The sequence below is a fragment of the Coenobita brevimanus genome, chromosome 97 (genome assembly GCF_032717465.1).
Source record: "Coenobita brevimanus isolate Jiangsu-jjx chromosome 97, ASM3271746v2, whole genome shotgun sequence".
Taxonomy (NCBI): domain Eukaryota; kingdom Metazoa; phylum Arthropoda; class Malacostraca; order Decapoda; family Coenobitidae; genus Coenobita; species Coenobita brevimanus.
In genome coordinates, this window is record NC_137050.1 from 16,881,260 (window position 1) to 16,909,150 (window position 27,891).

Genomic DNA, 27,891 nt, shown 5'->3' on the forward strand with positions numbered 1-27,891 from the left:
CCAGACCTAGTATAGGAGACGATCTGACGAAGCCACGAGGCAGAGGGCATGAAACTTGCTCAGCCTAACCTGCATATTTTATAAAAAGTATGAAGATGCAAGATAGGCAATGCATTAAAAAAAAAAAAAAAAAATCGAAGCAGCAACAGGCCATGAACCAATGCCATGAACCCACCAGCCTACCTGACTGAAGTAAATTTGAGTCCCCCCCCCCCATAAGGAAAGGTCTCGGCTATTTTCGTCTTTTAAATTTCCATGATTATATAATTATGATGTCAGAGTACCCTATTAGGTTTTAAAAGCCGTTTTTTGCTGTTATTAATTATAAGATTTTACTGATTTTACACGCAAACATTACAGAAGAGCCAACCAATCATAGAAGTTCGGCCCTTCATATTCTCGCAAAGTTTGAGCGTCAAAACTTGTTGGATGAAAGTTACAGATGAGAGAATAAAAGAGAGAATGAAAGACTGGAACACAAGAGAGTGGAAATGAGATATGGAGAGCAAATCAGGTTGGAAGATCTACAGAGAGTGGAGACAAGAAATTGGAGGGCAAGACAGCACATATGACAATAAGCATGCATCACCCATACTATACAAGTGCAGGACCAACACTTTAAACCTCAACGACAGGAAGAGATTTAGTGGTAAAGAAACTAAGTGCTAGATGTGTGAAGCAAAATACGAAGACCTGAAGCATTTCCTCTTATGGTGCCCCGGATACAGTGAAGAAAGAAAATTGTGAAACTACAACAGCCATATGTGGAAAATGAAAATTATGTTATTAGTGATTTTCTGTTTGATAATAATAGCATTGACGAAGCTAAAGAGAAAATCTATACTTTTTGGAATATTAGAGAAAATAAAGCAAGAAATAGGTAAAAAGAAATGGAAACTTTGTAATTTCAGAGTAAAGCGCTTGCCAAAGCTCAAACCATAGACTGCATCAGGGAGTGCCGTTGCAAAGGCAAAACTCCCGAATATCAACTCAACTTTTCAGCATGTGACGTGCATGCAACCCACCTGAAATATGGAAGTTTATGAGTGGTATAATATTACGAATGAATAACTTTATTGGAAGTTTATTGGAGTAATGGTTGCATTGATGCATAGTCAGTTGTTGAGTTTCTTGGGAATTCTTTGTGTATGCCCGTGGCTGCGCTGCTGCGCGAGAAGCCGAGAAAATCAAATCGTCTGTGTTTGGCACAGTTTCAGGTACCTTTATTTTTATTTTTTTGTTAATGTTGGTTATTAGTGATTACGATATAGTATATCGAAGAAAAAATACAGTTGTAAATTCGGTAATTCATAATGAGACAGCTGGACCTCCTTTTTTTTTTTTTTTTCATGGGAGTCCATTGAGTATTTTGTTATTGCATATTTGTTTTCGATTTTTTCAGTTAAAAGCGGTGGTCCTATGTCTTAAGACAATTCTATTCCTGGAAGTTCGTCTGCGGTTTCACTGATGTATCATACCGAATGATATTTAAAGCTGGAAAGAGTACAGTGTACTGTTGAGTAAAATTTCGAGGTGTCAGTTTCCCAATTTGGGAGACCTCTTTGGCCGTGATAGCTGCCCAGTTATTATTCATTTTTTCCCATAAGCGTCATTAAAATGTTGATTAGTAATGTTTTAGTGATGATTTCTTATAAATTTGCATCCTTAACCAACCTTTTGAGGGCAAGTTTGCATTTTGGGTCAGTCAGGGTTATTGTGGTTTTATTTCTAGCCTAATCGAAACCTTACCCAACAAAGTTGATCTAATGAAACTAACCAAACCGATTAAACTTAACAACCCTAACAAATAACCAAACCTAACTAGCCAAGGTGAAGGGTGTGGCTATCTGAAACTGCAACAGTGCCTTGAGAGGATACGAGGCCAGCTTTACTGGTAGTAATAAGAATAATATTAAGCATTTACCTCAGATTATACTGAGATTTTTTTTTTTTTTTTTTTTACCAGTAGGCCCAGGAATATTTCATAAAATTAATTTTTTTGGGGGAAGTAATTCTGCTGCAGATGTGTACAGTGTTATAATTGCTATCTCTGTCTATTGCCAGATGCCATAATCCCAGAAGTGGTGGCCATTTGACTCTGAGTAATTTGTTTTACGGGGAGGGGCACTAACCCTCCACCAACTCACTTGTTGACACGTAGGGAGCACATATGGTTTGGTTATATGGTTACAACCCAGCATTGTAAATGGTTTCTTGGCTTACAGGAAACCATTTGGCTTGTCACTCAATGTAAAGCCACCTGTAAAGGAAAGAAAAGCAATAAGAAGTGACAGGAAAGATGGGAGAAATAGGAAGAGAGGAGGGCAGGCACAGAAAAAGAATGATAAAGGCTAAGGAAGAAGTAGGCAGCACTACATCAAGTGAGTAGATGATGGTCACAACCACCTACCACTAATTATAATTACAGTACTGATTTAAAAAAAAAAAAAAAAAAATCACCTAAAGCCATTTCCTGAGGATTTCATGTTCCCTTTCAAGGGCCTTGTCTATTTTTTACTCACAGGTCACAGAGATCATGATATGATTCGGGCTTGAATCCAGATTTTTCTCCTCTGGTTCATATAAAAGAACAGGATGATCTGTTTAGGACCATAACAATAGCTGGTCTTGAGGCTACTTTTACCTGCAATTTTTTCTGCAGCTCTGCAAGGCCCTACTTGTCAGGGATAATGATCTGTCTATCCATCTGTCTATTGCCAGACGCCTCAACCCCATAAGGGGTGGCCACAAACAAATCCCCTCCATGGTTCCCTGTCCCCTGCCATTACACTGCCCTGCTCCCAGCTGACACCCCCTCTCTCATATACCTCTCCACTCCATCCCTCCATCTTATCCTTGGCCTCCCCCTCCCTTTTCCTCTCCCCACCTCACTTTCATAAACTTTCCTCATCAGTCTCTCACTCTCCATCCTCAACACATGGCCAGATTACCTCATTGTGTTTCTCCTAATGCTTCCTGTCACATCCATATCCACCACAGTGCTCCTTCACTTCCTCATTTGTCAGTCTGTCTCTCCAGACTCCACATGCTCCTCTCAGAAAACTCATTTCCACTGCTCTCACACTTGACTTGTATCCTTCCAGCAAGATCCAAGCTTTTATTGCATATATTAGAGTGGGGATCACAGTACTGTTATGCAGAGACTTTTTTTGCTTCTGTGCTCACCTCCCTGTTTTGTCTCACTGCTTTCAGTGAAGCAGCAACCTTTCTTCCCTGCTGTTCTCTTCAAGCACTTCATCATCCAAACATCCATCCTTACTCATCACATACCTAATCTGATTTACCTTAGCCTAACCTAAATTTTCATAACCTAATCTAATTTATCCAAACCCTAACTTATATAACCTAATTAATCCTAAGCTAACCTATTTTAATCTTAACTAAATAAATCAAATTAATCCTAATCTAACCTGATTTTCCCTAATCTATCCAAACGTAATCCTTACTGGCTGGTTACAGCATTTATAATGGTGTGACGCCACATAATATAGTGCAGGAGGGTCCCTTTATCCCCTATAACAATGTTATTTTTCTTGTTTATTGACAGAATCTCATCATACTTGAAATTGCACTCCTGTACACTCTCACAGAGTTACTGAATCAGTCCAAAGATAGTTTTTTATTTATTTACTTATTTTTTACAATTGAGGTGGTCCCACATCCTTGAGATATACGGTACCACCAGAGGGAAATGATTAGGATACACATAACTTTGACCAGTACTGCTTTGAATGATAAATCCTTCACCAAAAATTAGGTTGGGTTAGTTCATTTTAATGAAGATGCAATAAAAGGTGGAGATAAGAGCTGGAGAAATTCTCTGTCTTATTTAGTCTTATCTGTCTGTCTGTTGCCAGACGCCATTTAGTAAGTACCGGTACATTAAAAAATCATTTGCAATGGATGCTTATAGAAGAGAATTTGTTCAAAATTGCTTAAGTTCAGTAATGAGCTTATTAATTTCAGTATTGATAGTTGGATGCAAATCCAAAAATAGCTCTGCCATTTATTGATTGGCAGTCCCACACAGGTGTATTGCCTGGATTGCCTGATTGTTTTTCAGTCTCCAAACTGTTATCCAACCACCACTAATCTAGTTAAGTCATAGTTGAGTACAGTACATGCTTTACGTCTCCTTAACCTGCTACCATTATGTAAATAAAAGGTCAAAATAACCAATAAAGTAGATGTCATTTTTAAAGGAGCCAGGAGAATGATTGTTTTTGATCCAACTCAACCTTGCTTGGGAGGTGGGTTTGTGGCAGATCACGGATTCTGCTAAGTCATAGCTGACAATTCCCAGAATCCAGATTCCCTGGCCCAAATAGAGCATCACCTGACCATGGATCTGTGGCGTGATCTATGATCTGAAACAGATCCTCACAAATAGAAGAGGCTTTAAGTTAGGTTAGAGTTAATTCTGGATTCACATTAAATTCAGGTTAGGTTAGGTTCAGGATGTTTGGTTTGTTTCAGGTAGAATTAATAGGCTGCTTCATTAAAATATTTTCCTCTTCATTGGAGATGGGACTGCTGAGGAATGTATGTGGAGTACAGAGGATGGATAGGATACAAAATAATGCGATTTGTGAAAGATGTGGGGGGAGGAAGTCGATGGACACTTGAATCGAAGAGAGTGTACTGAGGTGGTATAGTCATGTGGAGAGAATGGATAACAATTGAGTGGTGAAAAAGGTATATCTGAATGAATTTGAAGGAGGGAGGAGACGAGGTAGGCCAAGGGGAAGGTGGAGAGATATGGTGGATGAGTGTGTGAGGAAGAGAGGTTTGGAAGTCGGTGAGGCTAGGGAACTGACAAGAGATCGAGCTGGCTGGATGAACGTTGTGAGGAGAAGTGCATGATCAGGGATTTGGCACCCCTTTTTAACGTGACAACATTGACTCTGTTGGATATGTTTATGTGAAGCTACAGGACATGGTGAATCTTTTTGGTGTATCCGATTGAGCCAGGATTCCAGGGGTTTGAATGATGAGTGAATGGAAGCGTGGCCCATTGGAGTGGGCAAATTTGAGCTGTCTGGACATTGCTACTCCTCACCCTGCCCTAGGGTGGGAAAGGAGATCTGGGTGATGATGATGATGATTCATTGGATATGTTGCTTGACATGGAGGACTTGTCATCATGCTGCTACAGATTTCCCTTTACATTCTAACTGGTAATTATAACTTAATTAAAGGGAAAATATGGCAAAATCGCTGTAGAAGAAACCCCCCTGAGGCTAAGTGATGGAAATTATGTGTCTAATGTAGAATATAATGTTTACACCATGTGGCAAATGTTCATTGTTTACTGGTTACAGTATTAGTACAGGTATTCCCTAGTTTAATGACGCAATTGGTTAGGTAAAAACCCATCATTAGGCGGGACATTGTATATCGTGGTAGATTTAACATGTAAGTAATGGAATACGTTTTTCAGCCTTGGGTTTCCCACCCAACCAAGTCCAAAACCAACCCAAACGAGCCCCAAAACAAGTTTAAAGCCAATCTAAATGGCCTAACAGCTGTAAAAGAAGCAGACCTAAGCCAAACAAATAACTCACTAAAACCAATAAATAAATCTGAAAATCGTTAAATATAAGTCTGGAAATAAATAAAGCTTAGTAAACTTTACCCCAAAATGAAAATATTCACCCCACCTATGAGTAAAACATTAATCTTACTAAAAACAGCTTATAAATCAAACGCAATTTTCGTCGAAAATATCATGAGTCAGTAAAAAAAATCAAAACCCCTTGTTAAACCAGGGTTTGGCCATCGTTAAGCGGGGTATGGTGGTGTTTCTACCCTCATCATTAAGCCAGCACATCGCATCCAGGGGTATCATATATCGAGGTATACCTGTATTATAATTTTCCAGAAATGTGGTAGTTTATGAATCTGTGAAAGGGTGTAATTTTGTCTGTGTAATGCTTCATTTAATCTTACAGGCTGATTATCATTAAATGAAAAAAAAAAAATCAGACTTTTGTTCAGTTTTCATGCAGATGTGACCATCATTTCATACAGGTAATAATTATCTGACTTCAGAAATAGTGACATGTTTCAGATTTACCTTGGGCATCAACTAGATGAAATTATAGTGTTCACCAGACTTAGCTACGGCATTCTTTGGGCCTTACCTAAGAACTGGAAAGGCATTAGAGAAATCACCCAAACCAAACCTAATCAGCTTAACCAAACAGTAAAAGCCACATCCTTTATAACTAACCTTGGATTCCTTCAGACCTACCTTGGCAGATTGGTAATTATTCAGGAGCATACCATCATCCATTCATTTGATGTAGTGCAGCGTACTTCTTCCTTCACCTTTATCATTCTTTTTCTGTGTCTGCCCTCCTCGCTTCCTATTTCTCCCATCTTTCCTGCCACTTTTTTTTTTTTTTTTTTTTTTTTTTTTTTTCCATTTCAGATGGCTTCACATTGAGTGACAAGCCCGATGGTTTCCTGTAAGCCAGGAAACCATTTACTCTACAGCATTGGTTTAAACCATATAACCAACCCATATGTGTTCCCTATGTGTCAAGAAGTGGGTTAGTGGAGGGTTAGCACCCCTTGCCTTAAAACAACTAACTCAGAGACAAACAGCCATCCTTTATGGGATTATGGCATCTGCCTTTAGATAGATAGAGACCGGTATACAGCCGCCTTTTATCGTATTTTTACCATTTTGAAGTGCTTTTCAATTTTTCACTTTATATTTCATAATTTCCTAGCACTGTTCCGTATACTGTAATTCCATGATAGATACATAACATTTTAATTTAACTATGGTACTGTATTTAATGCAGGTTGTTCCAACTGAACACAGCTTATTGGGTCTGGCTTTCAACCAGTCAAGGTATGGCATTGTGCTCATGGGTGATTAGCCTATGTACCATTTTTATATCCATTACTATCAGAAATCACCCATTTCCAAATTAATACCCCATCACCACATACCAAATAATGGGGAGCCCATAGAACATTACTGGTAGTTTATGCGTGTGTGTATGTGTGTAAATGAACATTATTTTGAGTGATTTCTGTTTTATCCTATAGGTTCACCAGATTTTTCATTCTAACCTAACTAGGACCTAACCAGCTTAGCCCAGTTTAGGTTTAATCTTGGTATAACCAATGTCAGCCAGTCTAGGTGTAATCAGGGCATAGGCTAACCAACTTAACCCAGTCTAGGCATAATGTGGGCATAGCCAACATAACCCAGAGTAGGCCTTACCTCAGCATAATCAACTTAACCCAGTCTAGGTCTAATCAGGGCATAACACCGTAGACCAGTCTAGGTTTAATCAGGGCATAACCAGCCTAACCCAGTCTAGGTTTAATCAGGGCATAACCAGCTTAACCCAGGCTAGGTTAATCAGGGCATAACCAGCTTAACCCAGGCTAGGTTTAATCAGGGCATAACCAGCTTAACCCAGTCTAGGTTTAATCAGGTTTAATCAGGGCATAACCAGCTTAACCCAGTCTAGATGTAACCTAGGCATAACCAACCCAGTTTAGGTTTTGCCTGGGAATCCGTCATTCCTAACTTGGGCACCACCAACCTACTTAACCTATATCTGTCCTGGGCATAATCATTATTACTTAACCTTATTCAGATTCAGAAAACTCTAATAGAACTCAGAAAACCATGCTATTATGGGCCATTGTGGCATATGCTTTTCATCTTGGAACTAACACAGAATCACCATTGTGAGCTCTATGCTAAACTGTGATTGGTTGAAACCTGGCTATCACTTGCTGTGATTTTTTGAAATTTGACCTGCTGTAAGATGTTATATTACAGTGCAGTTGTTCCTGATGGAAATGCATAACTGAAGGAAAAGTGTTCACAATTTGGTGAGGTAGAAATGGGAAGTACAGTACAGTACTCCAAAAACTTGAAAATGCAGGTGTGGCTACATCTTGGTATTATTATTATTATTATTATTATTATTATTATTTTATTCTGAAAAAGCACAGATTTCCAGGAATGTTGAAAATTCAGAGTGGCCAGGCTTAAAACTTCACAGCATTCTTAACCAAGACTTGCCAACCTGCATTGGGCAAAACAGAACCTATGGAGTTGTCAGTTTCATCATATGTGAGTGCTTTTCGTATTGGAACCTGTACTGAAGTACAGTAATACTGTGTAATGAATTTTAGGAGTTTTAATCAGCCTTTATGCCATGTAAAGGAAAACCACATAAATATCACACATGAAAAGTAAGTTGACTGTACTTCATTTGTAAAGTCTTTTATGGTCTCATCTGCTTTATCTCCTAGCTGAGAGCACATGTTCTGAGCAAGGGCTAAGGTAAACTCTGCTGCTTTTTTTCTTCACAGGAAGAAGATTTGGCTGTTACCATCTTAGATGTATGGTAGTACTTCTTCTCTTCTAATTCTGTGATGCCATAATTTCCAGTACAATTTACTTGTGGCTCATATCCAAGAATCTATTTATGTGTCCCTGCCATTCATGTTTGAGCACTTTAAGCACTGTCTTCTAAGGAATTTGTTTAACTTCAAGTTTACAATCTGTAGGTTAGAACAAGGAGTACATGCTTATTACAGTATAAATATGCTCTTTTCTTAATATAGAGGCCAAATCATGTCTTTCATAGAGTTAATTTGTTTTCCATAAACTATTCACATTATTCCTGTTCTTCATTCAATTTTGTTGTCATGACTTGCCATTGTCTAAACTGTATGTCCTAAGTATGCCAGAGCCTGCTCACATGCAGCTTCATCACATGTGTCATGGTCTTAAGAATTTGCGTAATTGGTACCTCTCTCTCTCTCTCTCTCTCTCTCTCTCTCTCCATATGATGATCTAGTGCGATTCAGATCTGGGAAAATTGCTCAAGGCACAGCGTCAAACCTTATGCCAAGCAATACGTTTTGATGCAGATCTGTTTATTTCCTGTCTCATTTGCCTTAGCTGGGAGTAAATGCACATACTGTAACTGGTTGTATCCCCTCCTAAGGAATGTTAATATCCCTTTGTGTTTTGTCATTTTCTTTCATTTGCTGTTCTTTATGGATCCATAGAAGTTTCCTAACACTTTCCCAGATGATGATGCGGCACTCTGGGAAGCGCTTTACATACATGAAAAAGAAGACAAGATTTTACAGGGGACGAGAGCAAAGAGATGTGATTTTTGGTTCATTTCTAGAGCCTAAACAGGTTGGCTGTCCAAAGTATCAGGGCCAACACTAGCAAGATTAAGGATGCTGTGAGTTCAGGAATGTCTGTAGGATATTCAGTCTTGTTACTGCCAGACTGCCCAGTATTTTCATAATCTTTGGGAAGGTCTCTTACAGTGTACGGTGTAAGTTGCATTTAAGTACTTGAGAGTACTGAACATAACTGTATTCTTTTCCCTGATGTTTTATGTACATATTGAGATAAATTCTTCATTCCAGGAATATATTTGCATCAGCGTGAGTGAACTGAAATGAGTAATGTTAGTCACAGTGCATCAGGAAAGTCAGATATATCGGTGCCTGAGGGTCATATATTGGTGAGTCACACCTGGCAGTCAACACAGCTCACTACTCACCTTGCAGCACTTGCCAAGATTGCATATTCTGAGAGTGAGTATTAGTGCAGTAATTTTGGTTTTTCTCATTGCATCAGTCCAATAAATCTAGGGTACAGTTGTTGCCATGTTGTTGTTGTTGTTGTTAGTGTGACCCATATCATGTAGACACAAACTCATTAGACTGCTGGACACTGACCAATTCAGCCTGATGCTCCCAGAGATTACCTAGACATGATGGTGAAGTATTGTTCATGAGAGTGAGGGGCATGAATTGAGCTCATGTGTTGTAGTCAGAGGGTATAGTGGATTGTTTGTGAGTTGTATTTTATTATGGCTCAGTACTGAATTAGATCGGGATGAATGATAGCCATATCATAGTCTTAGTCTTGCTAGGTGCATTTGTGTATCTCTGAAGGGCAATACTGTGGGATGAATGTCTGTTAGGAGTTTGAGGAGGATTCTGTTTGGGTGTAGATTTTGGATGGCTGTGTTGGCTGTGTGTTTGTGTATTTATTTTTTAATTATATTGCTTCTTGGAGAAGGAGGAGGGATGTTTTTGGGGTGTTCTGTGTAGTGTTACCAAGTTCTTAATTTTTTTCATCATTCCTTGAATGTACAGTTGATCAAAAAATTATCCTAACAACTTACCGTCTTACATTTTGAAACAGCGAACGAAACACATGGAAATATTCTGCAGTAACTACTCACACTTGTACATGGTCAGTGATGTAATAATTACTACATGAAGAAGAATTTCATGCCACATATAAAGTACACAATTCATTCGGAAATATTCTCCTAAAGAAAATACGCGATTAGCAACAGCCCTCATTGTGAAACCATCGGTCACCAGTGTAAAGACAGTTTTTTGATCAGATGTACAGTGTGATCTCGCATCTAACGAGTCCACATCTAATGAAGTCGCATCTAATGACATTATTGGACCTCTACCCATATTCGTATCTAATGGGGAAGTTTCAAATTAATGAAAAAAATCCCAGGCTCGCGGTTCAAATCTGCCACAAGTGGAAGAGTTTCTGCATGGTACTGGCACATCAGAGTCTGTGTGGGTGGGAAAGGTGTTACCTTTGCTATAGAAACTAAACCAGGAGCTCAGTGAAACCTGTGCAAAGAAAGTGAATGAAAGATGACAAACAGGTATCACTAATTATTTAAACAAATGCTGTGAGCTTGGGGAAGTTGTGGCAAATCTCAATGGAAATGAAGGACTGGAGACTGTGAGTGATAATGATGAGAACATAGATAATCTTGGTGACATTCCTGATGACTTTTCTGGAATTGTTGGGAAGGAAAATAATGCAGACAAAAATATAACAAAACTCAAGGAGGCATCACAAGAGGCAGTGGAGAGCAAGAGGAGGGAGGAGGGTGGTGATGGTGGTGGTGGCGTAGGTGAGGAGGAGGGAGGAGGGTGGTGATGGTGGTGGTGGCATAGGTGAGGAGGAGAGAGGAGGGTGGCAATGGTGGTGGTGGTGGTGGCGGTGGCGTAGGTGAGGAAGAGGGAGGAGGGGCAGCCCAGTAGCCTTCCTTCCTGCCTCAGATACCACCTTTTGTCTTGCCCTCGTATCTCATTCATCACTCACAGTTGAGTTATCCATATTATTTCTTCATTATTTTAAATATTTATATCACTGTGTATGATTATATGACAAATTAACGCCAGTAACTTACATAATGAGTGAAAATAGGGTCAAAGTTGGGTTCAGTCTTTTTTTTTTTTTTTTTTTTTTTTTTTTTTTTTTTTAACCTGTTTTGTGGTAGGTGGGGGTGCTCACCATCCACTCACTCAATGTAGTGCAGCTCCTGGGTGTCTGCCCTGTCCTCTCCTCCATCCTTCTTTCCTTCCATCTTCTATCTTTCCTTGATTCTTTTCTCGTCCTTCTGCCTACGGTTGACTTTACACTCCCTCTTCTGTCTTTCATTCCTTCATTCTTTCCTCTTCCTTCCGCCTGTGGGTGACTTTACACTGAGTGACAAGCCAAATGGTTTCCTGTACACCAGGAAACCATTTACTATGCTGGGTGGTAACCATATAACCAAATTTTGGCGCCTGGTGGTTTAGTGGGTAATTATTGTGCTCCAATCGGATTGAACTGGTGAAGGTTTATATCCAAGGGGTGGTTGGGGTTTATTGCTCACGTAATGCCACTCAGGGATGAGTGAGGTTGGTCACTATCATCTTAAATGTCAGGACCAACTGCCTAGCCCCAGGCTTCTACGCTCCTCATGGGGCAACGTTGGATTGGATGATGGATAATTTTCCCCATATGTTTATGTATTCGCATCAAACGAATTTGCATCTAACGAGTGTTTTTTGGTACCTATTACTCGTTCAGTGGGAGATCTTACTGTATCACCCACAACAAAGGTAAATCATTTAGTGCTGCAGTGAGGTTGGAGTATAAGCTTTCCGTTCCTCACTTTTAGCCATGGGCAGTGAGTAGCTCTGCAAGCAAAAGGAATGGCAGTATATATAAAAATGTTCATTATAATATACAGAATAGTCTAGTTTTATCAGGACCTTAAGGGTCCTTCCTCATGGCACCACTCAGTAATTGGATCCTTGTTGTTGTTGTTGCTCAACCCCAGTCTTTGGATCCAGGTAACCCCTCTGTAGAACTGAGGAGCAGGTTGGGGCCCTTTGAGGTTTGTGCATGGTCCACTTGTGTGTGGACACATCTGACACTTCACCAGTCCAATTTAGGTAGGTAGTATTCATAAGCCATGGTAAACAATTAGCCCTGAAGATGGAAAACTCATACTGTACCTCAAACCCAGGTAAGTAGGACTCTAGAGCCTAGGTCAGCAGACCACTTAGGAGAAATATACTCATGTGTATTTCAAACCAAAATCATGTGCTGTATAAGTATGCCAGTAGTGTGGACAGTCTGTTTCTGTAAAGTTCCACATTTCACGTTTAGAGGTAGGCGGGACGACCATTATTCATTCATTTGATGTAGTGGTGCCTTTAGGTGACACCACTGAGTGACAAGCCTAATGGTTTCCTGTAACCCAGAAAACTATCTCTAATGTTGGGTGGTAACCATGTAACCAAAGAATGGGTTGATATGGAGCCTACTGAGGTGCCCCAGCTAACTGGGTGGAGAGACGCAAATGCAGTGTCTATCTAGAAGCCAAACTTCCACATTCATCCCAGCGCCTTGCTGTGGCAAGCAATGTCTCTCACATGGGAATATCAGTTCACTGCATGGGACAGCCATGCTGGGATGATGCTTGCTTGGGGTTGATTGGAATGCTTACCCAGACAAACTGGGTTACTCTGCCGCTGCTGCTGCTGCTGTTGCTTTACATGGTAGCACAATCTTCAGAATGCAGAAAAAAAAGAAAATGTGTAAACAGGACCAAAAACACATGTTCAGTACAGTACATTAACCCATAAACTGCAACAGACAGGAAATCAAAGTGCACCCCATGCACAAGAGAAAACAAAATTTTTGAAGCTTCTCATAGTGTATATTATTTTTTCCAACGGCTAGTTTTATGGGTATAATACTGAAGAGAGCATGTTGCAGTACAGTTGTGCAGAATTTCAGGTCAACAATCACTGTAGTTTAGTAGTAAAGAGCTCAGATACTTTGGTATTTTGAAGGTGGAATGTAGGCAAAAATGCAACTAATGTACCAGGAATATCATCATTTACCCCTTAACCCTGGCTCGGGGCTGGACTAGTTACACTCCTAGCCTGGGATAATCAGAAATTTTTGCCCCGTTATCAAGTGTTTGCTAAAAAAAAAACTACTTAACCTAGAGTCAAAAACTAAACAGGAGATAAAAGGACAAACCTTTGGCTATGCGATGACGTTATCAATAGACCGGTAGGTAGGCAATCAACAGTGGGGGGAGGAGGGGAAAACAAGTGACCATAATCCAATTTTTTCAGCAATTCCACCTGCCTGGACGTATATATATATATCTATCATATCTGTCTAACTATCTATCTGTCTATCTATCTATCTATCTATATATCTGTCTATCTATATATCTGTCTATCTATCTATCTGTATATATATATATGTTACAGGCAGACTGTGAAATCAGTCATTTCGTGAAATGCCGAGTCAATTCATGAAATGAGTCGAAAGAGCAATGGGTTAATTTAGGTTAGGTTAGGCTGCTGTTAGGTTGGGCTGGGATAATATAGGTTAAGTTTAGGTTAGGTTGATTAGGTTACGCTGGGTTTGGTTAGGTTAGATTAGGTTAATTTAGATGAAAGCCAAACATAACTTACATTCATCAAAACTAATCTAACCTAACCTAACTCAACCAAACCTAATCTAACCTAACTTAAACTTAGCCTAGATTATTCCAACCTAACCTAGCCTCAGCTTAAATTAACCTAACCTAAATAAATCATCCCAGTTTAGACTGATTTCACGAACTGACTAGGCATTTCACTAAATGTCTGATTTCACAGTCCGCCTGTAACATATACAGACACACTATTTTCTAAGATATCTTACTGACTGCGACAGGCGGAGTGATGGTAGGGTGGCAGAGGGAAGGAAGTCACGTGTCACCACCATACTGACCACGTACTGTATACACCTGCAAAACACCCGCAATTTTTCACTATATATATATATATATATATATATATATATATATATATATATATCACTGTATATATATATATATATATATATATATATATATATATATATATCGTATATATATATATATATATATATATATATATATATATATATATATATACACACACACACACACACACTATTTTCTAAAATATCTTACTGACTGTGAAGGTGGAGGGTGGCAGAGGAGAGGAAAACACCTGTGATTTTTCAAAATTTCCTAGATCGACCATAGTGGTCACCCGGGGTGTAGAGTATGTTTTGCTAGATAGACTATGGTCATTACCCAGGGTTAAGGGGTTAATAAATTTTATGAGTACCACATGAAAGAGTTCTCGCATAATTATCAATAAAACACAAAATTAGTCTAGTCTCTGCCGTGGTGAATTTTTGAAATTTGCTGGGATGGACCTGAACCTTTCATCATACCAGACAGTGATGAATGAGGCAAGTGTGGGGTAGGCTGTGAGCAACTCAAAAGGCTCCAGATGCCTCCATGTAACATATTTTGAGTTATATGTCAACAATTTGCCACAAAATAGTGCTCAGAATATTAAATTTTCAACCCAGCACAGGAGTTGTATGTGGCTGCACGTCATTGTTTAGGGGTTAAGGAATGGTGGGGAGGGCATCCAGTGTAACTTCCACCAGACCGTTAGCCAGCTATCACATCAAACTGCAATGTAAGACCAAAACCAGGCGGGTAAATGGAGCCTGTTTGAGTTACAATCCTGAATGTTGATTAAGAGAGAAGATTGGGTGAGGTGACTAAGATCTTGAGCAGGACAGACAGAGGCATATGTTGTCTGCAGGAAGTAAGTTGAAGAGGGCAAAGTGCTAGTTGCATTAGTGGAAATGATGGCAGGTACAAATGTTTCTAGATTGGCAGTGAGTGGGGGGAAATGATGTCACCATCAGAGTGGCTGAGAGATGACTTGAGAAAGAGATTAGTGTAGGTAGAATAATTGAACGAGTACTGTTGTTGAAAAAAGTGTATTGTCAGTGTTGTTATCCTGTGCACCGCAATGTGGTAGGGATGATGGGGAAAGGGAACAATATATAGATTGCCTAAATGGGGCTGTCAGTGTTAAATGAGATGACGCTTGTCGCAGGTGGCCTAAATGACCAAGTAGGTAGGCATAGAGGTAGGTAGGTAGGAGGACATTGTAGTTTTGACTGTGGCAACTGAAACACAAAATGTGTGATAATTTGGGAATTTGGAGATGCCATGGAAATGTTCATCTCTAATGCAGCTTTCAAAAAGATACCGGTACTGTATATGCAACATATCAGTCAGGGTATGTACAGTACATAGCCAAATTGATTACAGTACAGTATGTAATGCTAGGTAAATCAGACAGTGTGTCACAAAACAGAGTGATGTTGTGTGTCCACTTACTGAGTTGGTTTAAGAATCATGGAGGACATTTGTACCATACCCAAAATCTGGTGGCTGAAAAAAAAGAGGCCACTAAAGAACAGTTTCAGACAAAGGTTAAACTTGCATGAGAGGCTAGCATTGAAATTCAAGAAGATGGAGTTAAAGGGAAATGAAATGTTCTGAAAGAAAGCCTCTTAAATGCACAGGATGCTGTCTGTGGATGGACTAGGGAATTACAAGACTCAGAGAAACCTGGTGGTAGACAAAAAAAAGACAGCTGAAAGTGCAGTACATGAGAAGTGTAGATTGTGAAAAGAAGGGAAGAAGGGTGGTAGGAGGAACTGGTACAAGGAAGTACTGTAAAACAAAAGGCAAATCACAAGTTATATCAGCTAGGTATAAAGCAGTCAGCTTAGAAAGAGATCTGGTGAAGTTTCATAAAATATGCATGAGGTTTATAGATTTATGAAACAGATGACCAGAACAAACCAGGATGGAATAGGTGACAGATGTATTCAAGATGATGATGAGATGCAATTTGATGATAAATCAAAGAAGGAAGCCTTGAGAAACCACTGTAACTGGCTACTTAACAGACTTTGAAAGGATTAGGTCATTAGAAAGCTGGTGAAATTCTGCATAATATTATGCAATAAAAACATAATGTGCGAGAAAATTTTGGTTTTAGAGCTCCTTGATTTTTTTTCAAAAATGGCATTCAGTTTTTGGCTATTTTCTCAAAAACTACAAATTGTATCAACACCGGATTTGTCTCTTTAGAAAGCTGATGAAATTCTCTATCAAAACTTCTAATAACATTTTCTTATATGATGGAAAACATTTGATTGGTGATGTTGGGAAGTGAACATGATGTAGCAAAATTTTATTCACGGCCGCCTAATGTTGTTTTATTCGTGTTTTCCTGTTTTTTTGTGGTGCCTATCAGGTAGAACAAACCGATGAATAAGATGACATAGGTTTCATGGCAGTATATTGATGTTTGGGAGGCGAAAATAAGGAGAGAATACGTGTTATTTGCCGTGCGCAGGCAACCGGGCCAGGCGGCTTCGCAGATAAAATCGTGCGCCGGAAAACTTACTGAAACTTTTTGTGCGCAAGAGGGTTAATTGGGAAATTTAATATAAATGACTTATCCTTATTCTGTCATGCCTTGCCAGATAGCTACATACTGTACTAAAGAGCATGCTGAAACCATTTAGCTTCTTTCAGATACAGTAACTGACCTAACTTTTTCTCAGGTCTGGGAGTTGTGGACTTTTATCCATCTGAGCAAGTGGCTGTCCTGTTTATAAGCCAGGCAGATCTTATTGCAGGTGAGGTTGATGTGTATTGATTGATGGAGTTATATGTACAAATTTGTTTTTGGTAAACTGCTTCTGCTAGAGTATATATTTTATCTTTACTAAGGTAGCATGTCTAGTGTTGTAATGATTAGAACACCCTGGTTGAAGTGATTGTTATGCAAAAGCTCAATCCTTAAGAGGGACTGTAGGTTTTTCAGTCACATCGTGTTGTTAAGGTAAATATGCTGGTCATCTGCTGGACTACATTAGCTTAGCTTCAGGCTCCTACACTTTGAAGGGGGTAAAGTGGGATTTGCTTTTACAGTTTACACATTATTTCCTCACTCTTAAGAAGGTGGAAGTAGTTTTGGCTAAGCACCTTGAGACCAAGAAGGTTTTTATGTTAAGAATATGCTTAATAATGCATTGACTTGAGTTTGTGGGTGAGAGGAGACATGAAATGACTGTAATGGTGATTCAGAATGGTGCTTTATTATGCAAGAAAGCAAGATATGAAAGTAACAGAACATAATGAACTGACAGTGGATAGCAGTGGGTAGATGACATATGTATGGAAATGCATAGAGCAAGGAAAGGACACTTTTTCTTTAACTACAGTGGGTAAGAAATAAATTAACTCTGTTCAGAAGACTGTGGGAGACATGAGGCAGTCTAAGAGTGCGAAAGAAGTAAAACAACTAGAAAGAATATGTGAATGAAACCAGTGAATACACTGACATTCTAGTGTCAGGTTAGAATAAGATTATGGTAGATTCTTATGTTTTAGCCATTCCTGAAGATGCATTAGATTTGTCATCAGTTCTTTTTATTATTTCCTTATAGCTAATACCATTGCCCTCTTGCAGGAAATAGCTACAGACGAAAAGTAGTAAGGTTTCGTCAGATATGTTCCCAAGGACGTGGTGTTGTGATGGCCCAGAAAAATCCATTCACTACAGACCAGTTCCCTAGCTTCCAGAAGTCAGTACCAGAATACTATATTGACATTTTGTTGTGGGTATATGGAAATAGGTAGGATGGTGAAATGGGTATATGTGAGTGAGTTTGAAGGTAGGGGGAGTGATGGTAAGCCAAGATCATGGATGGGTATGGGGTCATTGTGTGAGTAAGCAAGGACTGAAGTTAATGAAGCCAAGGAATTGATGAGGTATGATTAGTGAGATGAAATGCTCTCTCCAGGTGCCTTTAATATCCTGACAGTCTACCACTACCTCTCCTTCATCATTCGTCACACACTGCTCACCTATAATATCCCTGTTTCCCTCTTCATGTGTTTTGCCACCTTAAATACCATATTCTTCCTTTCAGCACTATTTGGTTATCCAGTAAAAGTCTATGAGACACAGATTTTCCCCAGTATACCTCCATTTTAGCCGTACGTTTGGTAGTCAAGTAATCATCTCTGTTACCACCCCTTTTCCATTCACGGAAAAGTCTCTTTCCTCCCTAACTGTAGCATCTACATACTTATCCCACCACCATATTACTTTATGTCTTGGAGGATCCCTTGTCCATTCACAAACTGAAACAGTAATTCTCAGGAGATTGTTCATAAGAGCTGTGTACTGTTCATTAACACTTTTGCCAACAGTTCCTTGATCAGCCACCACTCTACTCATCTCGTTATAGAAGGCATCCCGTATTGCTTGGTCTTTCAACTTCCATATTTTCCTCCTGGGTGAATAGGTCCACTTCTTCACCACCCACTCCTTAAGCATTATGTCACTTTGTTTTCATTTTCCTAGGCTCCAACATGCTTGCATATGTCGGCCTTGGTCACCAAGTTGTAGCTTTCCATGCTGCTCAATCTCTGGAAGCATCCCTGTTTAGGCCCTTAACCCTGAGGTCACACTCAATTCCTCATTCCAGGTCTTGTTCGGTCAACCTTTCACTACCCTACCCCCAACATTAACACTTCTCACTTTCTGCACCCAGTTATCATTCCCTATCCTCTCCACATGCCCAAACCATCTCAGTCTACCACTCCTCATCACAACACCAGTACACTCCAGTCCCATCCTACCTCTCAACTCTTCCATCGCTAACCTAGCCCCCCCAGGCCTTGCACTCAAGGATGCACTGCGCACTGGATATCCACCTACTCATTGTCATTTCTGTATGTTTGAGCCTGCAAATATCCTCTTCCTCTACCGCCTAGGTGTCACTACCATACAGCATTACGCTCGTAACACATGCCCCATACAGAGATCCCATAGCACAGAGGGAGAGCCCTCTCAGTGTCAGGAGAGGCAACAGCTCCTTGAACTTCTTCCAGCCACTCCTCACTCTAGCCACAGGGCTAGCTCCAGCCCCACTTCCAGCACATAACATGTCTCCCAAATAACACAACTTGTCCACACTCAAGAGACTCACCAGGCAGTTCAATCCATTCACGCCTGACAATTTTCATCTGCTATCCCTGACATGCCGCACACATGAAATCGTCATTATCTCACAGTCTACCTTTAATACCACTGCATCTCTTATGCACCCACTTATCACAGACACCGCACAAGATGGAATTACTTTCCATGCACTTGTGGCAAATCACACATGGCTGCTGTCCCTCTTCTTTGACAGTACTCCCACCAGCCCTAGATACCATCACTTTTGTTTTATCTGCACTTACTCATAAGCCCTTGTGCCCCGTACCATCTCTCCACTTCCTAAATGGAAGTTTTTTTTACTTGGGAAGCATGTTATGTGCTGGAGGTGTGGCTGGAGCTAGCTCTGTGGCTAGAGTGAGGAGTGGTTGGAAGAAGTTAAGGGGGCTGTTGCCTCTTCTGACATTGAGAGGGCTCTACCTCCATGCTAAGGCATCTCTGTTTGTGGCATGTGTTAGGAGTCTAATGCTCTATGGTAGTGAGACCTGGACAGTAAAGGAAGAGGATATTTGTAGGCTCAAACATACAGAAATGGCAATAATTAGGTGGATGTGCAGTGTGTCCTTGAATATGAGTCCTGGGGTGACTGGGTTTACAATGGAAGAACTGAGAGGAAGGATGGGACTGGAGTGTATTGGTGTTTTGATGAGTGAGGGTAGATTGAGGTGGTTTGAGCATCTGGTGAGGACAGGGGATGACAGTCGGGTGCAGCAAGCGAAAGTGTGGTCACTGGGAGTAGGACTGCAAGAGGCAGACCAAAAAATACCTAGGACGAGGTCATAGAGTGTGATTTCAGGGACAAGGGACTCAATAGGGAGGCTGCCAGAGATGGAGCATATGACCAAGGCCGACGTATGCAAGCATGTTGGAACCTTTACAAAGGTAACGAAACAGTTTGTTTTTTTAATTGTTTTATTTTTTTTCTAATATAGAAACATTTAGGTGAAGACTGTTTGTTAAGATGCCTATTAAATGCAAGATATTATACGGTTCAAGCTTGGCCAGGTCATATTATGTCGCCCTGTCCCCTGTCATCTTGCTGCCCTCCCCTCAACTTACATCCCCCCCTCTTTCATATACCTCACCACTCCATCCCTCCATCTTATCTTTGGTCTCCTCTTCCATTTATAAACTGTCCTTGTAAGTCTCTCACTGTCCACATGTTCAAACCAACTCATTGTATATCTTTTAACACTTTCTATCACATCCACATTCACACCACAATGCACTTTCACTTCCTGATTTGTCATTCTTGTCTCTCCATGTATTTCCACATGCTCCTTTCAAAGAAATCATTTCCACCTCTTTTGCTCATGACTTGTGTCCTCCCAACAAGGTCCAAGTTTTGGTTCCACACATTAGAGTGGGTATCACAATATGGTACTGTCATGCAAAGACTTTTTTACTTCCATGCTCACTTCCTGTTTCTTATCACTGTTTTCAATGAACCAGCAACCTTTTTTCCTTGTTATACCCTTTCAAGTACAATACTTCATCCTCCAAACATCCATCATACTCGTCACATTACCGAAGTACTTAAATGTACTCACATTTTCCATCTCCTCACCAGCCAGCCTCTCTTTGCATTCAGTGACTTTATTTCTCTTGAAGACCACAACTGTGCTCTTCCCTACCTTCACCTTAGAGTCCGTTTCTTACACACACTCCCAAACTCACTCACCAGTCCTTGCAGCTCCCCTTTGTCTTCACTTTAAAATACTGTATCATCTGCAAACAACAGAGCAAAAAGTATCCAAATGCTGTCCACTCTCATTAGGGCTGGTCCAACATCCACTGCCTGACCTTGTATCTCTTTTACAACTCTATCCATTTGTAAATTGAACAGTCATGGGGACATGACACATCCTTTTTTCAGTCCACCATTCAGATAGAAAAATTTGCTTAGTTCACCATCCACATGTACTGCAGCCCTAATGCCCTCATACTTACTCTGCATGGCATTCAGCAGCTTCCCATTTACTCTGTACATTTTGTATATTTTCCACATTCCTTGTTTGTCCACTCTGTCATATGCTTTCTCCAGTTTCATGAAGGCAGCATACATCTTCTTTCCCTTCGCAAGGAACTTTTCCACTAAAATCCTAAGGATGAATATCTGATCTACACAACCCCATCCCTTCCTAAAACCTCCCTGTTCCAGTCCAACAAAATCCTTGGCTATTTCCCTAACTCTGTAAGTATCCTACCATATATACTTTTCCTGTGACACTAATTCAGATGGATAATAAAGAAGGCTAATAAGCAGCTACTGATTAATTCAGTAGCCTATGAATTATAGTTCATATTCTCAACTATTAACAAAGAATGGATGGAACAAGTGCAGCTTTAGTTCTGAAGGAACTGTGCTTTGGTAAACATGCATAGGTTGTTCTCCCATTCAAGACTGTGTGTTTAATGAGTCTCTTAGTGATTGGTTAAATGTTGAAATTTACAAAATATTAAATTTGAGGTATTACAGTTACTTTTAGTACAAAGATCAATGTTAGTAATTAGCAGGCCTTAATATGTATGAGATATTGGCTGCAGTGTCCAATAAACCAGACAGAATTTATGCATGGTGAAGTTGTGAAGAGCTGACATTTGAGTAGCCAGTCTACGATCATAAAATATAACATTACATTACAGAAATTAAGACCATTCCATTTGGTTATGATTTTTCTAGGTAATATTTTAGTAATTTCAGTGGTATACTGTAAGACCTTACTATAACGGACTAATTGGGGCCCAGACCTTTCCGATAAATGCAAATTTCCGATAAAAGCGACATCCGGACGTCCTCCTGCTAATCTGGACTTTTTCTGATATATCAGACATTAGTCTGAATTGCATGAACGGTTTCTAAGCTGTTTTGACTACCATTGGGGTACTGAACTGTGTCATAACTTCACTACGTTAATCAAATGGTATAATATATATAATGATACTGTACTGTGCACTGATAAGCATGTCTTTTATTTACCTTATTGTGGTGAACATAGCTGAAGTGGTCAGGCAGTCTGGACTGCTTCTGGCTTTATCGGACTTTTTCCGATATACAGTATAGGTATTTAGTCCGGTAGCTCCTAGAGTCCGATAAAAGCGAATTCCAGTCTATTGAAGTCTGTTATATTGAGGTTTTACTGTATACCATTACCATATCTCACAGTTCAACACAAGAGTAAAAGTAATCCACACCTATTACAAGCATGGTAACTACCAAAAGACTGGTGTAGGACAGAGTTGGGTATGATGCAGCACTCTGAAAGTCTCCTCCCCCCCTCTTCATTAGCCTGTTATAGTGAGGGTTTAGTGTACATATGAATTCATGTTTACCATACAGTATTGGCATATATAAGTATTGTAGCTGCTATTATTCAACAGATTTGTGTGTATCGAGCTAGGCTTGTCCGTTATTCCTGTCCGGTCCATTGAAGAGGTAAGCATATACCGTACTGTATGTACATGGCAGTGTACAGTACAGTACCATCTAGTATATTTTTACTAATAGGATGTATCTATGTTTTGTGTATGATTAGAGTATGTAGAATGAGATTGAAGCAAATTAAGCTAGAATAATAGGAAATGTTGCTAGAATAATGAAAAATTTCATATCCTGTTCATAAGGACAAACACAGATGACTAGGAATATTAACTCCTCTGTTGTATGAGAAAGATAAGACAAATCATCTGGGTCACTTTCGAAGAAATGACCACTTGAGAGTGCCAGAAGTCATTGTAAACATAGTGATGATGCACTCCACTGAGTAGTTGTTTGTGATTTTTTTGTTTCCCTCCTCTGTATGAGCAGTTCACATTGTGGGCATGTGAAAATTGTTGGAATGTATCAAGTAAGCATAGATATGCAGTCATGTATACTTTAGTTTCACACTGCAGAGGCTTATGTTGAATGGGATTTAAATTGTTTCTTACTAGCAAGTCATTTATCTTTTTATGCCATGCTATACAGGGTGTTGTAAGAGGTACAATGATCAAAATAATTTCTTCGAACTGTCTTGTGTGTGTATGTTACATCTTGAAAAATGTTGAAAAATTGCATCCCTTACCCTAATATCTGGTGTCATTCAGGCCAGAACATTTATTATTATAATGATTAGATGATGAATCAGTGAGTGAATTATTATTATTATTATTATTATTATTATTATTATTATTATTCTCCATCATCCAATCCAGTGTCACTCCTTGAGGAGTGTAGGAGCCCAGGGCTAGGCAAGTTGGTCCTGACATTAAAGATGACAGTGACCAGCCTCACTCATCCCTGAGTGGCAATACATGAGCAATAAACCCCAACTGTCCCTTGGATATAAACACTGCACCAGCTTAATCCGATTGGAGCGCCCTAATTACCCACTGAACTACCAGGCACCTTAATTTGGTTATATGGTTACCACCCAGCATAGGAAATGGTTTCCTGGTGTACGGGAAACCATTTGGCTTGTCATTCAGTGTAGAGTCACCAATAGGCAAAAGGAAGCGTAAGGAAAGAAAGAAGAGGAAGTGAAAAGTCACTTGTAACCTGAAGGATGAGGAACGAAGAAGGAAAGAAAGACAGAAGGGGAAGGAAGGAAGAATGGAAAGGGCAGACAACCAAAGCAGCTTGACATTGAGTGAGTGGATGGTGAGTTACTATCATTATTATTTGTGGTAGGTGGGGACGCTCACCATCCACTCAATATACTGTAGTGCTGCTTTGGATGTCTGCCCTTTCCTCTCTTCCTTCCTTCCTCTTCTGTCTTTCCTGCATTCTTTCCTCTTCCTTCTGCTAATGGGTGACTTTACTCTCCCCCTTCTGTCTTTCCTTCATTCTTTCCTCTTCCTTCTGCCTATGGGCAGCTCTACACTGAGTGACAAGCCAAATGGTTTCCTGTACACCAGGAAACCATTTACTATGCTGGGTGGTAACCATATAACCAAATTATGGCGCTTGGTGGCTTAGTGGGTAATTACAGTGCTCCAATTGGATTGAGCCGGTGCAGGTTTATATCTAAAGGGTGGTTGGCGTTTATTGCTCATGTAATGCCACTCAGGGATGAGTGAGGCTGGTCACTCTCATTGTAAATGTCAGGACCAACTTGCCAAACCCCGGGCTCCCATGTAACATAGAACTGGATGATGGATGGATTATTATCATTAATATTACTATTATTTTACAAGTTACACATACCTGGTATGCAGAATTATACAGGCTATGCAGGTACAACAGCATTCAAAAGTATCCATATCTAAATGTATGTTTGCTAATCTTGAGGTTTCCATTCTGGGTCAGTATCTGTACCTGTCTGTAATAAGTGTTGATATATTTTTCTTCTTCAGTGCTGTTGCCATTTCCATTGTGCCTGATAATTTTCTAGTCTGCTTAGAATGCAAGAATAAGCTGCTGAATCCATTTGTTTGAAAAAAGATTGCTTAGAGTTGGGTTTGGAAGGTCATGAGAATCAGGGTTTGGAGGAATCAGGCTTCAGATTACCTTTCTTTTATAAGGAATTCAATTAATTTTCCATGAAATCTGCTAACAGTTTCCCTAGTTGGAAAAACCAGCAGAGGAAGTTGTAGGATGTTTAACTGTTCAACCAGATAATCTTGTTTGGTTTTTATCAGCTGTCTGTATATCTGACAGATACATTATCTAGCTGGATATTAAAATTTACTCTCATATATACTCAGTACATTAGTTGTAATTACCATATATGATGAAATTTTTTGTGTACTTAAGCATTCTTGTGTCAATTTTCCTTTGTGTTTTCTGCACATTTCCCTCTCCCATAAAGTTCAGCCTCTAACTGATGGTAGGTAACCATTAACAACACAAGCATCATCACTTGGGCACTGTTTTCCACCAGCTTAGTTCTGGTAGCGCCAATACTATATATTTTAAAAGTGTGTTTATCTGTCTGTTTGTCTGTTGAAAACAGAAATTAAAGGAGAACAGTCTAGAAGGCTCCAAAGGGGTCTGACAGGGTAACTTTTTATGAGAAATTTATTATGTGGTTAAATTGTTAAAGTGGTGCCCATGGGAGTGAGGAAGGGATGGAGTTGGGGACTACAGGACCCCCTATTTACCATAAAGGTGACAAGGGTTATTGGAGTGGTTGATGTATATTAGAGGGTAGTGTAGGTTGGTGGGTGGTATAGCAGAGAGGATGATGGAGGTGAGAGGGTAGTGTAGGTAGGAAGTTGGAGTAGGTGAGAGGTTGGTGTATGTTGGTGGGTGGTGTAGTGGGTAGTGATACACAGTAGGTACAAGGGTAGTGTAATATGTATCAAGTGAACTGAATAACAAGGATAACACAGCAGAAGAATGGATAGGAAGGTAAGAGAGGGAAGAAGGGATGATAAGGAATATGGCCTGAGCTTGTAGCAAGGAAACAGAGATAGACTTCCACCCAGCCAGATTTTTGGCAGAATGAGACCAGTGAAACACATCCTGCACCTCACAAGGCCTACTAGACTGGGTAGTGTAGGTGGGAGGGCACTATAGATGAGAGGGTAGGTGTGTGGACAGTATAAGTAAGTGGATGGTTAGTGAGAGGGTGGTGATGATGGATGGGTGGTGTAAGTAAGAAGGTGATGCAGATGAGAGGGTGAAGTAGGTGAAAGGGTGATGTAGGTGGAAGTATATTGTAAGTCATATTAGGTGTAATGAATAAAAAAGTTGCCTATAAAAGAATGGATAGGAATATAACATAGGGAGGACAGGAGGATGAGGAGCATTGTGTTGATAGTGGAAGTAGTGGGAGTAGTAATGGTGATAATAGTAGTGGTGTAGTTTTACTGATGACTGTTGTAGTAATGATATTCATATTTATGATAATGGTGGTGGTATTAGTGGTACTATGATAGGTTTCCACATAGGAAAGCAAAACTTTGCACTGTGGTTTCCTCCTCCCAAATCAGATTTTAAACAAGGTATGACTACCAATGCGCCACAAACTCGGGTGGGATGGGGTCTCCCAGGGTTGGGGGAACTGTTGGTATACAAGGCCTTAGCATTTTACTCTGGCAGTGCTGAATATCCCTGCTGGTAATATAAGTATATATTTTTCAGAAGTGGTGGGAGTGAGGTACTGGATTATTTATATGACATGTTGGTGAAAATTCATGAAAGCATTGAAAATAAGTAATGAAAATGTTCTCCACGGGCTTTTCCTTCCAGCAGCTAGGATCAGACCCAAGACTACACAGTTCCATTCCTCTGCATTATCAGTTTTACCACCACCTTCTTCCAGAAATGACTTTTGTTATCAATGAACATGTCCGTCATTTCATATTTGTTATAATACTTATGCATCAAGTATATACCGTACGATGCAGGATTTTATTTTTACCTTTAAAGCATTTATATTTAGTAGTTAGCTGAGACATCCAGAACAACAGGTATCTTTCAGTTTACATGAGTTTAAATTACATGTTTTTGAAATAACATGATGTAAAAATTCTTTTTGTTTACGGTATTCATTTTTCTTATTTAAAAAAAAAAAAAAAAAAAAAAAAAAAAAAAAAAAAAAAAGGGGGGCAACAGTCACGCCATGGGGCAATTCATTTTGCGGCCACCAGAGGTCTCACATTGTCAGTCAGAGCAGGAGACTGATTCAGACGAGTTATTGTAACGTCAGCTGCCTGTGCCTCTCCTCTCTATCTGTACAGTGTGTGTACATAATTCAGGTGTAATAAAAGGTATGGAATTATTATATAACTATTTTATTTACCACAAAGTCCTATAGAAAGTTCACAGAACCTAACTCCTTCACGTAACATGTATTCGTGGGAAAATTATGTTTAAATTACACAAAATTCAAATTACACAACTTCTGGAACACAATTCTCATCTAAATCAAGAGATACCTGTACTTCTAAGTTTTCAGTTATCACTGTTCATATGTCCCTTCCTCCAGATTTTTGAATGGCTCTCATAATTCAACCCCCCTCATTATATGACTGTTATTCATCCACAGGCTGCCGAGCTTCTGTCCGTCATGGCTAAATGTGAGTCCAAATTCAATTCCAACCCATTCCGCATCAAGCTCAAACAAATGCAGTCCCCCGACCAGCTGATCCTCTCTAACCTGACAGAGATCCCTGGTTTAGGTGAAAAGCGGGCCCTGATGTTGCTGGAGAAGTTCAAGTCACTGGAAGGGATTTGTAATGCATCAGAGAAAATGATTGCAGAAGTTGTTGGTTCAGGGGTAGCCAGAGGGGTTTATTCTTTTTTTCATAGCACTGTAGGTTGAGTGTGTTTGTTTATGCCTGTGGGGTGGAGTCAGGACCCAGGGGGTTTGATTGTGAGTGAATGAGAGTTAGGTAGAATTTAAGTTAGTATCTCATTTCCATTTTCTTTTTTTCCCTGTGGAACCTGCTTTCTTCCTCTTCTGTCTTTCTTTCCTTCATTCTTTCTTTCCTTCATTCTTTCCTCTTCCTTCTGCCTTTGGGTGACTCTACACTGAGTGACAAGCCAATTGGTTTCCTGTACACCAGGAAACCATTTACATCGCTGGGTGATAACTGTACAACCAAATTATGGCGCCTGGGGGTTTAGTGGGTAATTAAGGTGCTCCAGTCGGGTTGAGCCTGGGTAGGTTT

General features: G+C 39.8%; 1 protein-coding gene across 1 annotated transcript; it reads left to right on the plus strand.

Annotated features, from left to right (window-relative positions):
* The first annotated feature begins 1,188 nt into the window (after positions 1 to 1,188).
* Positions 1,189 to 27,576, plus strand: LOC145413716 (Fanconi anemia core complex-associated protein 24-like). Its single transcript, XM_080283372.1, has 6 exons — positions 1,189 to 1,217; positions 9,451 to 9,621; positions 16,844 to 16,918; positions 17,755 to 17,869; positions 22,675 to 22,729; positions 27,267 to 27,576. Exons 2-6 carry the CDS (start codon positions 9,483 to 9,485, stop codon positions 27,540 to 27,542), a joined length of 660 nt encoding a protein of 219 aa, XP_080139498.1. The 5' UTR covers positions 1,189 to 1,217; positions 9,451 to 9,482; the 3' UTR covers positions 27,543 to 27,576.
* The last annotated feature ends 315 nt before the right edge of the window (positions 27,577 to 27,891 follow it).

Bases quoted from the DNA above. Each gene is read 5' to 3' on its own strand.
- LOC145413716 (XM_080283372.1), top strand. From the start codon at position 9,483: ATGAGTAATGTTAGTCACAGTGCATCAGGAAAGTCAGATATATCGGTG. The intron at 16,919-17,754 runs GTGAGGTTGATG...GCCCTCTTGCAG, and splicing joins CCAGGCAGATCTTATTGCAG to GAAATAGCTACAGACGAAAA. The intron at 22,730-27,266 runs GTAAGCATATAC...ATTCATCCACAG, and splicing joins CTGTCCGGTCCATTGAAGAG to GCTGCCGAGCTTCTGTCCGT.